At 44.8% G+C, this 17,327-nt stretch overlaps 1 protein-coding gene across 2 annotated transcripts in view; it reads left to right on the top strand.

Moving 5' to 3' along the window:
* Positions 1-17,327, top strand: part of LOC138447629 (E3 ubiquitin-protein ligase TRIM39-like) — a 252,095-nt gene that overhangs the window by 33,784 nt on the left and 200,984 nt on the right. For both annotated transcript variants that reach the window (XM_069603828.1, XM_069603827.1), the window contains exon 2: positions 167-262. In XM_069603828.1, the coding sequence (XP_069459929.1) occupies positions 167-262 (96 nt within the window). The remainder of the gene's footprint in view (positions 1-166; positions 263-17,327) is intronic.

Consider the following 17,327-nt stretch of genomic DNA (forward strand, 5'->3'; position numbering starts at 1 on the left):
AATTTTGAATGAGAGTTAGGTCCTTGTTCTATTTGTGTGTTTTATGAACCCATGACCCAGTGAGCCTAGAGAACCCCTCTGTGGACAGTTTCTCCAAGGGCCCTATACCTCTAAAATGTTCTATATGTGTCATTGAATTAAAACATGTTTTCTGTTTTCTTGTAAGAAATCCTTTCAGGAATCCTTGGTGCCATTGAACATGAAGCTGCAGGATGTCAAGCTTTTCATATTCGAAGAAAATCAAGAAGCTGCAAAACTGGAGGTTGGTTACCATCTGAACTGAAAAATATATTCAGGTGGAATGAAACAAACAGCGATTAATGTATTTATTTATGTATTGCGTTTTTATAGCACGCTTCATGCTGCCAGCGGCCACTTCACAGCGCAGGTATTGGGCTATGGCGTGATAAGTGTGAGTGTTATCATCAGGTGTGGAGGAAGTTCATAGCGGATGCCCTCTGCCACTTTATACCATAGGCTGTTCAGAACAAGAGAGATTTCACTTCCTTTCAGAACCTTGATCAGAGAGTAATACAAGATGGGAAAGGAGTTTAATGCAAAGACTGGAGTGAATTTTTGAACTGGAGGGATGTAAAGGTGACCAAGCGAGTGCAGCGAGGGAGCCAGAACCAGACAAGTGGATTCGGGGGCTTTCACCCCTGAGAACCTTTTTAAAAGAATGATTTAAAATGCTGCATTTTGTATCACTTTCTGAGAGAAATTGGGTAAAAAGCTCCAGAGTGTGCAATTCATTTTGTATGGTAGCACATGAAAAATCCCCATAGATGCAAGTCACCAACAGTGCACAGTAGCATTTCCCAATCCAATGCATTTTCATTATGTGTTTGGCCTCTCTATTTCACTCACTATTGCCCCCCCCCCGCCCTGCAAATCATTTAAAGGGGGAAACCAGCTTCTCTTAGCTACCCTCAACTCTCGCTCTGCTATGGTATGGTATTGTTTATTTTCTACAGCGCCTATACACAAAGCAAGTGTTTCAAAGCACTCAAGGAGTGATGGAACAAGGGTGGAAAAACAACACTGATTCAGTGCCCTTGAATTTCAGAACGATACAAGCCTGCACGGGCAGAGTGGTCGCATGGAACAAGTGCATATAATACAATTAACGGTGAAGATGACAGCAAATAGGTCTGACAACGATTCTGCAGTTTTTCCAAGTGCATTGAGGCACCACCATGCAAGGAGGGGAGAAAAGGGAAACACAGATAGATGATCTTCAAGGCATGGTGCATTCAGATTGTGCAAGTGCGCAGACAGGTGCAGGAGGGGGGGACAAGTACAGAGAGTGTGGGGGGACCAAGTGCGCCCAGTCAGTCAGAAGCTGGGGTAAGTGCTGAGAGATGCCAATTTCATGGGTCGTTGACCTAGTGCAGTAACAATGAGGCAAGTGCAAGGGCCGGGGGCAAGTGCAAGAGGACTGGCGAGGGTTCCAGGGACCTGTGAGACTCTGAGGTACACCCAACGGCCAGTCAGCAGGCTGCGCGGCAAAGGAGGGAGAGAGGTATGGAGCGGAGAGAAAGGTTAGCAGGGTAGAGGGAGAGAGAAGGAAGAGAAGAAGACTGTCTTAAGGAGTTTCCGGAACTTAAGGAGGTCAGGCTCAAGACAGAGTGTGGCAGGGAGGCTATTCCAGAGATAGGCCCCTGCAGAGGATAAAGATCTCCATCCGAATCTCTGCTTCGAGAACCGGCTCACTCGTAGAAGGTTGGAGGTAGATGAGCGGAGGGCTCGGGAAGGACAGTATTTAGGTAGGCAACGCTGCATATAGGTAGGTCCCAGGCCACAGAAAACCTTGTGGACAATGCAGAGGGTCTTGAACTTGATCGTAGCAGCCAAGGGGAGCCAGTGGGGGCATATGAGTGCCAGAGAGATGCAGTCACTGGGCTTGAGGCCAAGGATAAGTCTTGCAGTTCTATTCTGGATGAGTTGCAGAGGGCGCAGAGCAGAGACAGGGAGGTTGAGAAAGAGGCGGTTGCAGTAGTCTAGCCTTGAGAGAACCAGGGCTCTGGAGACATTGAGACGTTGGGGTAAGGTGTGAAAAGGAAGAGTACCCCTGAGGAGGTGTAGCTGGTAGTTGGACTTTTTAGAGATGTCCGAAATGTGTTTGGAGAAGGAGAGAGTGGAGTCAAAGATGACTCCAAGATTTTTTGCCTCAGAGGTGGGTGTGGGTGCAGGGCGAAGGGAGTCCGGCCAGAGTGAGAGTGGGAAAGCGGGAGCAGGAGTCCCAATGCAAATTATCTCAGTCTTACTGATGGTGAGGCAGAGGTCGTTTGCAACACACCATGACTGAATTGCAGACAGACAGTCAGATATGAGCAAGGTAGATGAGGTGGCTGAGGGTAGCCTGAAGGAGAGTTGCCTGTCATCTGCATAACACTGGAAGTTAGAGATGAAAGTGGCAATCACATGTGAAAGGGCAGCCATGTAGACTTTGAAGACCCAGGGGGATAGGTCAGAACCCTGTGGAACAGCACAGGTTGAAAGAGTGATGGTAGAGAGAAAGGACCCAAGTTCCACCTGGGATGGGTGGTCGGAAAGGAAGGAGGTTAACCATGCTAGATCCTGACCTGTGATTCCCAGGGTGTCATGCAGACGTGCAATCAGGATGTTGTGGTTTACTTTGTCAAAGGCAGAGGAGAAGTCAAGAAGAATGAGGACAGAGGGAGTGTTAGTGTCGAGATTTGAGAGCAAGTCTTCATGGGTGTTCAGAAGTGCAGTTTCCGTGCCTCTGGATGCTCTAAAGCCAGACTATCTGGCCCCTCCTGGGTGTCAGCCACCTGTAATGCTGTAATGCTCACCATGCCCTGAACGTTACTCAATCCCACTCCTACAAGACCAACACTGCATAATTAGCACATAGCCACAGACACTGTTAACAATAGGCTAGATTGTCAGTTTTTACACATACCAGTACCTACGTCTAGGAACCCACACCAATACCTTCCTGACTAACTTTTTTCTGCTTGCGACCCCCAGACATGAATTATGCTCTGACAAAGACTGTTGCTAAACTAATGTTAATATGCCTGATAAGCACCATGTCTTACTCTACTCCTAAAGTGCACATCGCAACCACACCCTCCCCATTCTTGTGTGATAACTCAACTACAGCGGACATGACCCTCAGGCCTTCCTTGATTAGAAAACCCCTACCACTCTCTAACCAAATCAGGCCCACCTACTTTCTGACACCACTTGTGCATGTCCCTGGATCTATGCAAACACCTCTGGTCATTGAAATTATCAAACCTTCATCTGAAATTACCATCACCAAACCTGCTGTTCATAATACCTCACATTAACAGCCAATGAGTACTCCTTTAGTTGCTTCAGTAACCTTGGGCTGCAGACCCATTGGAAGTTAAGAGAATTCAGCGCATGTGCATTTGTTGGGGTATTGTTGATCCCAAAAACTGTTCAAAACCTTTGTTTTAGCCTCTCGAGATATTCAGCTACATTCTCCCCCTTAAATTGCTTGCAGGCATTTAACTTGTTTCAATCTGTTTTCTTGGGTCAACATCCTACAATGGTGTGAGCTAGCCTGTCTGTACACTCATTTAGATTATCTCTAGAAGGTTATAGCAATTTCCAGGTACTATCATATGGCCTTCCCCAGGAACTTTCTCAAAGGGTACACTGCAGCATCAGCAGAATGGGATCCACTCAGAACCTTTCCAAATCTGCAGATGCATTGGATGCAGTTGTTGTACCAAACATATTTCAAATCGACCAGCTATGAGGCAGCGCATTGATGGCTGAATGGAACCTCACCTCAATGTGAAGCCTCCTAGTGAATGTACAGGAGTGGCTTAAATATATGCTAGCAGTTTACGGAAGGGCGAGTCTTGGTTTTGGACTTGAAGCTGCCCATCAGGTACAGTTGATGGGGCAGATATGGCTGCTTGGTGTCGATCTTGTGCCTGATCAAGAACAGGGTTCAACATAGCATGATTGTACAACTCTATAATAACTTCTGGAGATTTGTTTAGTCGCAGTACACCCTGGAGTGGTGGCTCGAGTCTACTGTAACTGGAAGAAGGTAGATTTCAGAGGAAGCTATTGCAATAGTCAAGCCTAGAGAGAACCAGGGCTTGGGTAACATTGAGCTTCTGGGGGAAAGTGGGAAAAGAGAGAATTCCTTTGAGAAGGAAGAGCTGAAAGTGAGACTTTTTGGCAATGTCCTGAGTTTTAGGGAGGAAGGAGAGAGAGGAGTCAAAGATGGCTCCAAGGTTTCTGGCTTCAGAAGAAGGAGTAGGGGTGGGCAAGGAGGAAGGCCAGAGTGAAGGGAAGGAGGAGGGAGCAGGGGTCCCAATTGGAAGGATCTCAGTTTCACAGGTGTTGAGGCAGAGATTGTTGGAGTTACACCAGGACTGGATAGATGATAGGCAGTCAGGGATGCTGGCGGGTGCAAGAGGGTCAGCAGGAAGTTTGAAAAAGAGCTGTGTCTCGTCTGCATAACACTGGAAGTTGGAGAAGGAGGAGATGAGGCGTACAAGCAGAGCAAGATAGATGTTAAAGAGACAAGGGGAGAGGATAGAACCCTGGGGAACACCACAGGTGGAGAAGAAGTAGGAGAGGAGAAGGTGCGCAAGATGTCAGTAAGGAAGGATGTTAGCCACTGTAGTGACCATTCTGAGATACCAATCATGGAGTATTTGTATGAGGATGGGATGGTTGACTGTGTCAAAGGCAGAGGAGAGATTGAGAAGGATAAGGACAGCTGGGGATTTGGAGATTCCAGAGATGCAAGCAGTTCTTCATGGGTGTTCAGAAGAGCAGTTCCCGTGCTTCTGGATAATCAGAATACAGATTGATGGTCTTGGAGACCATCAACAAGTGTGGTGTGTGAGTTGAGTTGGGGCAATGCCAACCTCTCCAACAGCTTCCCCAAGAAGGGGTTGATGGAAATAGGGCAGTAGTTAGCAGGGCAGGTTGGGTCTGCTGAAGGTTTTTTCAGGAGTAGGCACACAAGGGAGTGCTTAAGGGAGGAGGGGAAAGATCCAGTGTCAAAAGATTGATTGCAGAAATCAGAGAGTGCAGGGGCAAGGGAGCCGCCAATATTATCCTTGGTGGTTTGGATGAGCAAGGGGAAACCTGTTTATAAGAGACCTTCATGGAGTGGACAACTCTGGTAACCTCTCGAGGTGTGACAGGGGAGAAGGAGAAGAAGGAGGAGGGTGAAGGGCCATGGGAGGCAAGAGGGTGTGGGAAGGGATTGGAGGTAGGGTATCAAGGGTTTTCAGGATGTTCTCAATTTTGGTGGCAAAGTGTGTGGCCAGTACTTTGCAGAGGGCCTGGGTAGGAGAAGGGGAGGAGGAGACTGCAGGCAGGTTGGCTAGTTCCCTGCAGATCTTGAAAAGGTCAGCCATGTTGTTGGAAGCACCGTAGCCTGTGCCTGCATGTGGGCTCTTTTCTTGGCAAAGATGGAGAGTCTGTATTGCCTTTGGAGCAGGCGGCTGGCCAGTTTGTCAGAGGGTGAGCCTTAAGTTTGCCACTTCAGTTCCGCCACCCTGCACTTTTGTTTCAGGGCCGCAAGTTCGGAGTCGTACCAGGTGTTACGCTTAGAGGCAGGTTTCAGGCAGATCCTCATGACTAGGGCAAGAATGTCAAGGGTACTGGTGATGGAAAGGTGGAGGTTGCTGACAGCAGAGTCAGAGGTAGCATCAGAAGTAGGGGGGGTGAGGGGGAATGAAGGTGGACACGAAGGCAGCATCTGACACTCATTTCATCAGGCGGATGTTAGTGAATGAGGATGGCTGGGCATTTTTGGGGGCAGTCAGAGGGCCAAAGGGGTACAGGTTGTAGGAGAGGAGAGAATGGAGGGGCCAGGAGATAGGGGTGATTAGTTGAGGGGAGAGAAAGAGGTCAGAGTGTATGAGGGTGTCCAGAGTGTGTCCAGCTGAGTGGGTTGTCACAGAAGCGAGAATGGAGAGGGAAAGAGAGATGCAGAGGTCAGCGAAGAGTGTGGATGCAGAGCCAGGGGAGTCAAGTTGGATGTTGGAATCACCCAAGAGGAGGAGGTTACAGGTGGATGAAAGTAAGGAAGAGCAGAAATCTTCCAATTCCGAGAGGAACAGGTAGTGGCGCCTGGAGGCTGGTACATGGTGGCAATGGTCAGTGTGGAGATCGGAGAAATGACCAACTTGCAAACCATGCTTTCAAAGGAAGAGTAGTGATGGGTGGGTGAGATGGAATCAGGAACCCACTCAGGGAAGATTAAGGCAACCTCCCAGCCAGTGCAGTGAGTCCAAGCCTTGGAGATGATTCTGAAGCAGAGAGGAGGGAGTCAAAAGCAGTAACTGAGCTGGCATTGAATCATGTCCCGGTAAGAGCGGGAACGTCAAGGCCAATGTCTTCAAGAAGGAGGCAGATGTCAGTGGAGTATTTGTTGGCTGAGGGGGAGTTGAGAGTCACCAGATGGAGGAGGTCTCTGCCTTTGAAAGTTTTCTGAGGCGATGTACAGGTGCGTGGTACAACAGTCAGAGGAGGCAGAGAGAGAGAGAGAGAGAGAGAGAGTGGTAGGGGGGAGATGCATGAGAAGGAAGGTATTTAATGAGAGAAGGCAGGATCCGGTCAAAGAGAAGGAGGTTTGGTTGTAGACCCTGGACCAGGATAGTGCCTGTGTGATGTACATTAACGAAGAAACGTGAGGATGAGAAGCCGGCCAAGAGTACTTACCACTTTTTGCGATCGTTAATGGTAGAGGATTTGGAAGGAGAGAGAGTGGAGATGAGATGGGGGTCCATGGATCTGAAGAGGAGACAAAGAAGAGGGTATCAGTAAAAACCTCTCTGGAGAAAGCGCTGACATAGTTGTCTGCGATGGGAAGTGCAGGGTTTGCTCTCAAGATGTCTTTTTTTTTGCTTTGTCCTACCAGACTGCATGAGCGAAGGGGGATAGGAGATAGTGTAAAGGTTAGAGAAAATAGGAGAGATGGAAAGAGCCATACTAGCGGCAAAAGGATAGTTGAGGAATGAAAGAAGAGTGGCTGCACAGCACAGTTCTAGCTAAACTCACCAAGTGGGCTAGCGGAAGTAGTCACAAAAGCATAGATGCAATTCAGAAAGTAATATAGTATCAAAAGATAAGAGGTGCATAGATGTAACAGGTACACACAGCCAAAAATCGAATTTTCTTAATGTGGCACAGGTGCAATGCGAGAGAGGTGCACAGATGTAACAGGTACACACAGCCAAAAATTGAATTTTCTAAAAGAGGCACAGATGCAATACAAGCGAGGTGCACAGATGTAACCGGTACACACAGACTGAATGCAGTGATATAGGACAAAGATTGGTAGTGGCAGAGAAAGCAAAGTACAGATGCAGAGTTGATAAGTTCAGTAGGATTGTTGGAGGTGGTAATGAATGAATACAGCCATCACTCACTTTAAGAAAGCCGTAGATGTCCACATATCAAGTCAGGAAGTCGAGGCATAGCTTGTGGGGGGACCTTCTTGGCCCGGACAGGCACATACAGGGCCTTCGGTTTAGGGGGTGGCTTCTGCCTGATGGTGCCCCTGATTGGTTGAAATAGGTGAGGCAGCCAATTGCAGAGGGAGTTAGCTGAGACACAGGATGGATCCACTGCCCTAGGCAGGGGTGGCCATCTTCGAGGGTGCCCACAGCAGCAGAGTGACTGCAGGAACAAAAAATGACTAGTGCCCCTTCAAGGACCCTAATCGGCACAGATGCATCCAAATTAATAAACAGTTTGTTGATTATTCAATTTAGCAACACTTTCTCATTTTTTGTGAGTGTCGCATGCACAGTGGCAAATTTGGTATCCCTACATATTATCCCCGCCAAAAATATCGCCGTACATATGGACATTTGCCTCGCCATAGGCGATATTTTTGGGGGGCATAATTTGTGGGAGCTGGTGTTGCGGGGGTATCCCCTGCACATTTAGAAATAATGCAGGGGTTGCGGGGGTGTCCCCCGCAGTGTCCATGGCTCAATATCGCCACAGGAATATGGTGATATTTTTGTATGACAATATTTTTGCGGGGATATTAACACATGGAAACGCAAATTTGCAATTAATGAAAAATTATTTTGTTAGAGGTGAAGGGGAAGTCCCCTGCGATTTTTAAAGGCCCATTGGTCTTACTTTCATGCAGTACTGCCCCAGTGGGGGAGGTAGGTTGGGGCTGGAGGGAGCACGATGTAACTGGTGCTCTCATTACTCTTGTGTCTTTTTTTCCTGCTCCAGCGTCTTTTTCGCCCACTCCGTCTCTGAGGCTCCAGGAGTCTGTGTGGCCAATCTCTCCCCCTGAAGCTCTCAGCGTCTTCCGCAGGCTCTTCCCGTGCCTCTGGTGTGCTGGCCTCCGGGCTATGTGAACGCGCGGATGCTGCAAATTTCACTGCTGCATGAATTCCAACTTCTTTGTTGGGATGTCTGTCACTATCAGGGCACCCAGTGATTCCTGGCTTGTTGGAGTGTCCATCTGATGGCGAGACGGCTCCCCTTTCCGTCTCTCATGCCCAGGTTCACCTGCTGCGGCACAGGGCACCCCGCTTCGCCGGCGTCTCTCTACCAGGAATGATGGGCATCTCGCGCTGGGCTTTTGTGTTCATCAGCTCTAGTTAGAACCCTCATCACTGAGTATGGTTGTTTATTCCTCAATCTACGCATGCTATTCTCATTCTTTTCTGTGCATGGGAACAAGTCTCTTTTCATTCCACATGTCTGTTTATCAGCTCTGCGTACAACTATCAAGCATGTGCTGTTTAATGTGGTTGCTACTAAACCACATTCACACCCCTCTTATGAGTGTAGCCTTGTCTTGGCCCACGTTACCACAATAGGCAAAGGATGTATATCTCTTGACTGTGCCTGTTTTACCTTTATGACTGTGTTGGCTGTTGGTTTGTAGAAGTGTGAGGGCTGAGTGGGTGATTTAGCCTTTACTCATCCTTGTACTCTTGCAGGGCAGAAGTCAATTTGTCATACATAGACCCGATGCTTTGCCAAGAGTGGCTTTGGTGTGGCGTTGGTGGAGACTTTCTTTCTTTCTCTCAAGGTGTCTTAGTTCCCATGTTCTCTGTAGGAGGGATCATTGACAGAGACACTTGACTAGCCCTTCTTCTCTTTCGGTATTTCTGGTCTTCCGAGCCGAGCTGATCAGGTTTATCTATCTTCACACATATGTGTTTGAAAGCCTTGTCTTTGGCACACTTATGGTGATCATGATGGTTATAAACCACATCTCGACACTATTGCATTAGTTTGTGGTAACTGAGCGGTACTCATGAGCCATGTTGGGTTTAGGGCATTGCAAAAGAGTGGCACAGACTCCCTTTTAAGCCAATCCTTGTCTTACCTCGGTGAACATGAGCATTGATTAGTCAAAGCAAATTCCACTTCCAGGGATTGCAGCACATTTTACTTAATAAAAGTAAAACCCTTCCAGCTAATCCACAATAGGGCAGCAAGACTTATCCTTGATCTTAAACCTAGGGACCGCATCTCTCCTGCCTTAAAAAGTCTTCATTGTCTCCCGGTTGTTGCACAGATTAAATTCAAATTCCTCTGCATCATCCACAAGGCTGTCTCGGCCTGGGACCACACTATCTTCAACTTTATCTTTCTAAATACTCTCCCACTAGGCCACTTTGCTTCACTGGCACCAACTCTTTATGTGTAAAATGCTTTGCTAAACAGAGGAAGGTGGTTGATCGCTTTCCTTGGCTGGCTCCCTCCTATGGAACACTCTCCCCCTGCACCCCCCTGTCTTGAGGAGCATTATTGATGCTCCTCAAGACTGTCCTCATCACCTCCTCCTTCCCCTCTTCTCTTCTCTGCTAATCCCATAGATGCTGTGATTGGTGTTTGGGGCCCTTATGCATCCTCAGGGTCCCTGACCTCCTAAACCCAATCTGCCCAGCTCCTCAGCACTTGCCTTGGCACACGCTCTGTCTTGGAGGTTCGCACTTACTCCGAACGTGGCCCCTGGCCAAGTAGCAGCCAACAACCCAAGCACTTCATCTGTGCTCACCCATGAGCCCGGATCCCCAGCACTTACGCCCTCTGCCCTTTTCCTTGCTGCACTTGCACATTTTGAATACTCACAAGGCATAGCAGGTTTGTTCCTTCCTCAATTCTCCCTCCACTGCTCTTATTAATTATTGTGTTTTGTAATGTATTTCACTCTCTTGCTCCTTCCCCTTGCACTGGGCGCGCTTTGTATCAATATTCTACTTGCTGTATAAGTGCCTACAAGCAAACAATGAATAAATAAATAAACTGAATACCCCAAAAGGGGCAACTGAGGTATGTTTTTGATTCTTTCAACTCCCCAACATCTATATCACATAGATGAAAGAATCCCTTCAAATCTCTTAAACTTCAATCACTCTTGCCCTATAGAAACACGCAACTCTCCCTTGAGTGTGGTGTATATCCCTAGTGAGAGCTGGTGTACCACCTATCATAGAAGGTGGAGAGAGAAGAATCTAATCCTCACCCGATGTAAAATAATGTAGTATTTACAGACCAGACTCACAATGATATCTTATGAAAAACAAAACCATTCTACAGCAATATACAACATACTAAACAGAGGGGCAGGATGGACATTCTATTTGTAGTCTTTCTTCCCCTGTGTCCCCCAAAAAAAGACAATACAATTGGACTATAATTGTTAAAAAAAGAAAATATGTTTTGCTCTTAGTGTCTCAGTAATTATGAGATATTACTAATCATGCGTGGTGTCGACCAATTTCGGCGACAACATGTAATTAGGTCACCTTCTTCAGGACTAGCTGCACCCCTTATAATAGGAGCATTCTGGGACATATTGAAGAGCCTAAAGTGTTGTAGTTTATTTTTAAACAGCATTGATTTTAGGTCTTCCCTTAGACAATCTAAAAAGCCATTATTTTTCTTAAAGCAACATTTGTTTTTTAGGCATCCTTTGTTTCATTTTTTCTTTTTTCCTTTATTGTGTTTGTTTCTTTGTTCTTAATTCAATTTTATGGGAAAACATAAAGATAAAGAAAATAATGTTTTTCTTTTTCTCTTAAATGCTACTCAAATAACAATTATATCATAGAGCAATCAGCTATAAACAATTCACCACTCCATGAGTTGCTTCATCTGAATAATGGGGATGAAAAAACCCCACTTCAGCAATGAACACTTCCTGTGTTTCCTGTGAAAAACAACAAGGCAAGAAATCTATAGAGAAATGCCTCCCTGGTTTTCCTTAGTAGGAATGTTTTCAATTAAATGAGCTACATTCACAGTGATCAATTCTCCTTACCTGTACTAGGAGCAATTTCAGCTCATGGCACCACGTTGGAACAAACCTGTTGCACCACCACCGTCTTCATTTAGAAGCACCACGGTCAACTTAAGAGATGGCATCACGTAGGCATGTGGTTGCAGTTCAAAATCACCAAGAGGTTCAAGTTATAGTGGGTGCCATCTTTGCGTGTTATTCAAGCGCCTCCCAGGTCACAGGGAGTCCAATTGTAATTTGTACTGCAGTACTCAAGTCATCTTGTTTCGCATTGATTCTTAGTCCTACCAGCCACTATCCTTGCTTCTATTTCAAAAAGGCAGTGTAATTAAAGATAGAAATTGCGTGATACCCTTGCACACTAGCCTGATTTCCTATTGTTATCCAGCCAAGTACAAATGGAATTGCATAATCAAGTCTTTTGGTTACGTTGTGTACCCTCATATAAGTACTCATATTTAATTTTAGCTTATACATAAACCATCCTGGTCTGTGTCTTCTTTATGGTGGTTTCCCCAATACTCTACTCATGGCCATACTTAAAGTGCAGCAGTGTCAACAGGTTGAACAGAGTTTTAGACTGTAGTATGGTGTTGCCATGATATACCTTAATTCATACCTTTCTTGCCAATGCCAAGTCTAGAAATCCAGCTCTGTTCCTTGTTAAAGAGTAAGGCATGAATACCTCCTCCACAAGGTGTTTTTTTGATTTTGTTCTAATACTGTCCACTTGAAACATTTTATCATTCATGTTTTGCTTGTAAGAAGTGATCAACCATTGGGGCATGCTCTTTTTTGTTCTTATACATTCCCTGAAAAGAGTGATCAACGCAATTGTTGAATAATCTCTCCTAAGAGGCTTCATTACTGGAATGAAGCAGACATTTTGATGCTGAAATCTCCCAGAATTCCTTGTCTTTTTCAGCAACCAGGACGTCCGATCGTGTCCAGAATAGGCTCAATTTTTGAATCATTGTAGCAATTTGTGGACATTCTTTCTGTACAAATAGTTCCCAAGATGGAATCCTGTGTAAAAGACTCAACAGCAGTGTTGAATCTGGATAACAATATGTCTTGTGATTCAGAAACAGAGTTCTTGGCGACATTCAACATTCAATCACTCTATACAAAGATTCCATAAAAAGAAACACTACTAGTGGTACAAAGATGTTTGAAAGCATTAAATACAGATTTGGATAATTCAACTCTCTTTGTCTTACAATTAGCTAAACTGGCTTTAACAAAATAAAATGTTATCTCTGAGGATCAGTTCTTTGAACGCATTTCTGGAAAAGTGATGGGAGCATTCTTTGCACCCAGTCTGGCAAAACTTTATGTTGCAGAATTTGAAAACCAATGCATATATGCAACAACTAACCCGTTTATTGACAACATGTTAAATATTAATGTTAAAGGACATTTGTACCGCGCACCAAAGTGGTCCCCTGGCGCCCTGGTGGCTCTGAAAAAGGGGAGCAGAGGGGGTGGGTTAGTGGGTTAGTGGGAATAAGCTGGAAAAGTGCAAGAGAGCAGTAATGTGCTGTTGGCAGCCTCAGCCCGGTGGGTCCGTTGGCTGGGCTTGGGGTGTTTTACGGTCTGTAGTCGTCGTGTGCTGTTGAGCAAGTCTATGTGTGGTTTGTTTTGTTGCATTGTTGTGAAGTTTGTGCGGTTTGCTGCGTTTTAGGCTTGTGGTTGTGTTTGGTTCGAGTTTGAGAGGTGTATGCAGAGGGATGGAATTGTTAGTTGGTTGGTTAGTTGGCATTGCTGTCCATTGCAATTATGGGATTCCATCTAGGTGCGGTACATTCTATCCAAATGCAACGCGAGCTAAAGTTTAAAATTCTAAGTGTGGTGCATGTTAAGAATAACATTTCTATCTAGGGGCAGCGCGAGCTAAAGTTAAGAATTCCATACGAGTGTGGCACATGCTAACAATCATATTTCTATCTAGAATCTAGATGCGACGTATGCGAGATGGGTATGTGATATCAATGATGTGTTTGCCAGCATTAAAGGGGCTTAATCCCAGCTTGATCAGTTCTGTGCATGGCTTCATTGTCAAATCAGGAATCTGAAATTTACAAACAAATGTAGTAAAACACAAATACAGTTCTGTGATCTGACAATCAAAGTTGAAAGAGAAATCATTAACACCACAGTATTTCATAAATCCACGGATAGGAACCCACTATTAGTGTACAATAGCTACCATCCCCAAAATGTATCTGATAATCTACCCTTTAGTCAGTATCTGCGATACAGACAGAATTGCTCAGACCATGACGATTTTGACACACAAGCTAAAAACCTTACTTCACCATTGCGAACAAGGGTTTCTCCAAAAAGAGTTATAAAAACAAGCCTATAAAAGAGTGAACCTAAATTCCCAGAGAGCAAAAAAATTGCACAAACATCCTAAAAAAACCAGGATATGATAACAGCAGCATTGAGTAATTCACCTTCGCTCAACAACATTTAAAAAGAAATTAAAAAAGCTTGATCCATTCTATGGGTACTGTTGTAATCAGGGAACCAAGATTTGCTATAAAATGCTGTGCAAACCTGAGACACAATTGTACACTCTTATCTATGCAGACCAGCAGGAGAAGATGACCAATCCACATTGGTCACTCCCTTGCATATTGGCTCATAGCCCTTGTAGTTAAGGCTCAGTGTGTGATCAAACATGCCGTAGTACAACAGTAGAGATTGGTTGGCACACACCATTGGTACAGAAAAATCAGAAAACTTGTAACACAAATATTGTGATTTGTCTCATCACTTTCCATGTGGACTTAGATATATAGGGATGACAAATCATGTATAAGAACAACAAAAAAACATGCACTAATGGTTGAACACTTCTTACAAGCAAAACATAATGAAAACAGTTTCAACTGGACAGTATTAGAAAAATTCCAGAAAACTACCATGTTCAATATTAATGCTGTACTCTTTAAAGTGGGAAAAGCTGGATTTTTAGATTTGGCACTGACAAGAATGGAATGAATGAAGCTATAATATAACAACAGTTTACTACAACACAAAACTCCCTTTAACCTGTTGACACTGCACTTTAAGCATGGTCATGAGCAAGGTATTAAGGAAACAACCAGAGATGTTTTTTGTATAAGCTAAAACAAAATATGAGTACTTGCTTATACTTGGGTTCACTATGTCACTTGATTATGTGATTACATTTGTATTTATCTGGATAGCAATGTGAAACCAGGGTAATGTGCAAGATGAATGCACAATTTCAGTCTTTAACTATACCGCCATATTGATATAGAAGCCAGGCTAGCTGCTAGTAGGAGTTAGAATCAATGTGAAACAAGGTGACTTTAGTACTGTTGTACACATTACAATTGAACTCTCTTACTTGGGAGGTGCATGAGTAACTTGCAAAGATGGTGCCTGCTATAACCTGAAAATCCTTGGTGATTTCGAATGTAACCATGTACCAACGCAATAACGTCACGTATGTTGAACGTCTATCAGGTAGAATGCTTCTAACAAGCAACTGCATTGAAGCAACAGGATTGTTCTACCGCAGCTGAAGAAATTGCTCCCAGTACAGGTAAGGAGTAATGATCACTGAAGCTACCTCATTTAATTCATTGAGAACATTGTTACCAAGAAAAAATGAGCAAGCATTTTTCTCAATATCGTTTGCCTTGTTGTTGTTCTTTGCTTATTAAAACAGCAACAGCAAACAAGGGAAGTATTAGTTGCTGAAGTGAGGTATGTCTTTTCAACCCAATTAGGCAGATCAAGCAACTCACAGAGTGTATAATTGTCTGTTTGCTCTACGAGGGAATTCTTCTTCAGGTAGCATTTAAGAGAAAAATAAACTTTTCTGTTTTCCCTCTCTTTATGTTTCCTTATAGAATTGAATTAAGAACAAAGTAACATAGAAAATAAGGAAAAACAAGCAAAAATGAAAGAAAGGTGCCTAAAAAATGAATGCTGTTTCATGAAGTAATGGCTTTTAGATTGAGTAAGGGACACGATGAACTCAACGCTGTTTAAAAATAAACAACTGTGCTTTAGACTCTTCAATAAGTCGCAGAATGTTCTTTAATAAGAGGTGCAGTTAGTCTGGAAGAAGGCAACCTAATTACATGTTGTCGCCAAAACCCGCCGACACCACACATGAATAGTGACATCTCATCATTACTGAGACACTTTCTTTTTTTAACAATTATAGTCCAATATGATGGTCTTTTTGGGGGATACAGAGGAAAGAAGAATAAAAATAGAATGTCCATCGTGTCCCTCTGTTTACAATTGTATACATTACTGTAGAGGTTTTATTTTCTTCCTAAGTTGACATTATGAGCCTGGTGTAACGCTCACCTTGTAGCCACAGGGACGCTTCTGGACTGGACTGGGACACCGCTGGACTCTCTGCAACTTCCCCAGACTTTGTTCGGCTGGGGATCAGTTCTAGGAAATATGAGGGATGTTTTAGTGACTTTCCTTGTCTCCCGAGGCCCACCTCCCAGTCTTCCCTTGCGTGCCTTCCCCTTGGGACTTTGCTCACCTTGGTTTTCGTAATGCTGCACTCTCCGTCCTGCCGAGCTAGGCAGGGGCGTATCGTTGTTGGCTTGGACCACCGAGTTACTTCACTGTCGTTAACCTGGAGTCTAGACCGGCTGCAACTCCACCTGTTCAGGTAAATCTTTAGAGTTTTTAGAATAAAGTCTATAGTGAAAATTGTTTGAATAACCTTCTTCCTTTGTCTTACAGAGGCTGACGAAGTAAGCCGAGGACGACTACTGAGTTCGAGAAGGTAAGGATGCTCTAGTTGCGGCACTGAGAGCGTCCTTGTAAGTGAGCTGACCTGTGCTTTGTTTCTTCTCAGGTCGTGAAGAGTTCCTGGAAGCGATGATGGAGTGAAGGACATAACGCCAAAAGCAATGTTTGCAGTGCCGGAGGCCTTCCAGGTGGATGGTAAGAAATTTCTAATGCTTTCCTCTTTAGTCCTGAAAAAGTGGCAGAGGAGCGATGGAAGAGTCCTCGAAGGCCTCTACTGGATGGAAGAGCTGGAGCTGAGCAGGTAAGAATAGCAATGTACTTCAGTAGTTCACCCGAGTAGGCCAGGATACAGAGCAGGCTCGATGAACGTCACGCTGCCAGCAGAACAACGCGAAGTGCAAGCCCCGGGTCAGGCGTGGTTTAAATACCGTGGGTAACAGGAGGGACTGCTCAAAGCAAGTGGTAGGACTTCAGAGCTACAAGTATTTGAAACAAAATGGTGGCGTCCTGCCACATACATTTACGTCAGTTTGCATTATAATTTCCTGCAAATATTATCTCATTTGTCATGCTGAATATCAGAGACACTGTATACTCGTGAGTATAAGAGATATAAGTACAAAAGGAACCCCAAGTTTGACTTTTAGCTTATTTATTTGACTAAGGTCAAAACAAAGAGGTAGAGCAAGGGTTCAGTTTCCCTTAATATTTAGTGCTTTTTACAAAACAACACTTGCCTCTAGGTTGGCAAACATGTTCGAAATGGAGTGAAACAGAAAGCAAATTATAGACATAGTTCACAAACTTATTGTACATAGTCATAACATTGTTAGTGCATGAGCATAAGAGCAAGACAGTTATTTCAGCAATTATGATCAAGACAATACATAGGTGTGAGTCATGAACTGAAGTTAGGTTTTCACATAGATCATCCTGGTAGTTGTTTCCAAGCTGCATTGGATTATTTTGAGGGAGGTAACCAAGTCTTTGGCCATGTTCACCCATTGTCCATTGGGAACCATACTTGCCAGGTGCGCCTGGTGCCAACGGTGCCAGGATCGCGACCAAGGCACCCGTAGCGGGCTAGTGTGGGTCTTTCTGACCTTGGAACAGTACTGAGGTGGGGGCCATGGTGCCCAAACCCATAGCCTCAGTTTGAGGTCGTGACAGCACTCCCCCCCCAAGGCCCCTCTCACGGTCCCTCTCCTGTCCGGGCCTGGTTTATCTGGGTGCTCTTGATGGAAACGAAGCAGGTGTGGAGCATGGACGTACTCACTGGGCTCCCACATTCTGTCCTGTGGAC

Source organism: Ambystoma mexicanum, chromosome 3q (assembly GCF_040938575.1).
Source record: "Ambystoma mexicanum isolate Mex_15411 chromosome 3q, UKY_AmexF1_1, whole genome shotgun sequence".
Classification (NCBI taxonomy): domain Eukaryota; kingdom Metazoa; phylum Chordata; class Amphibia; order Caudata; family Ambystomatidae; genus Ambystoma; species Ambystoma mexicanum.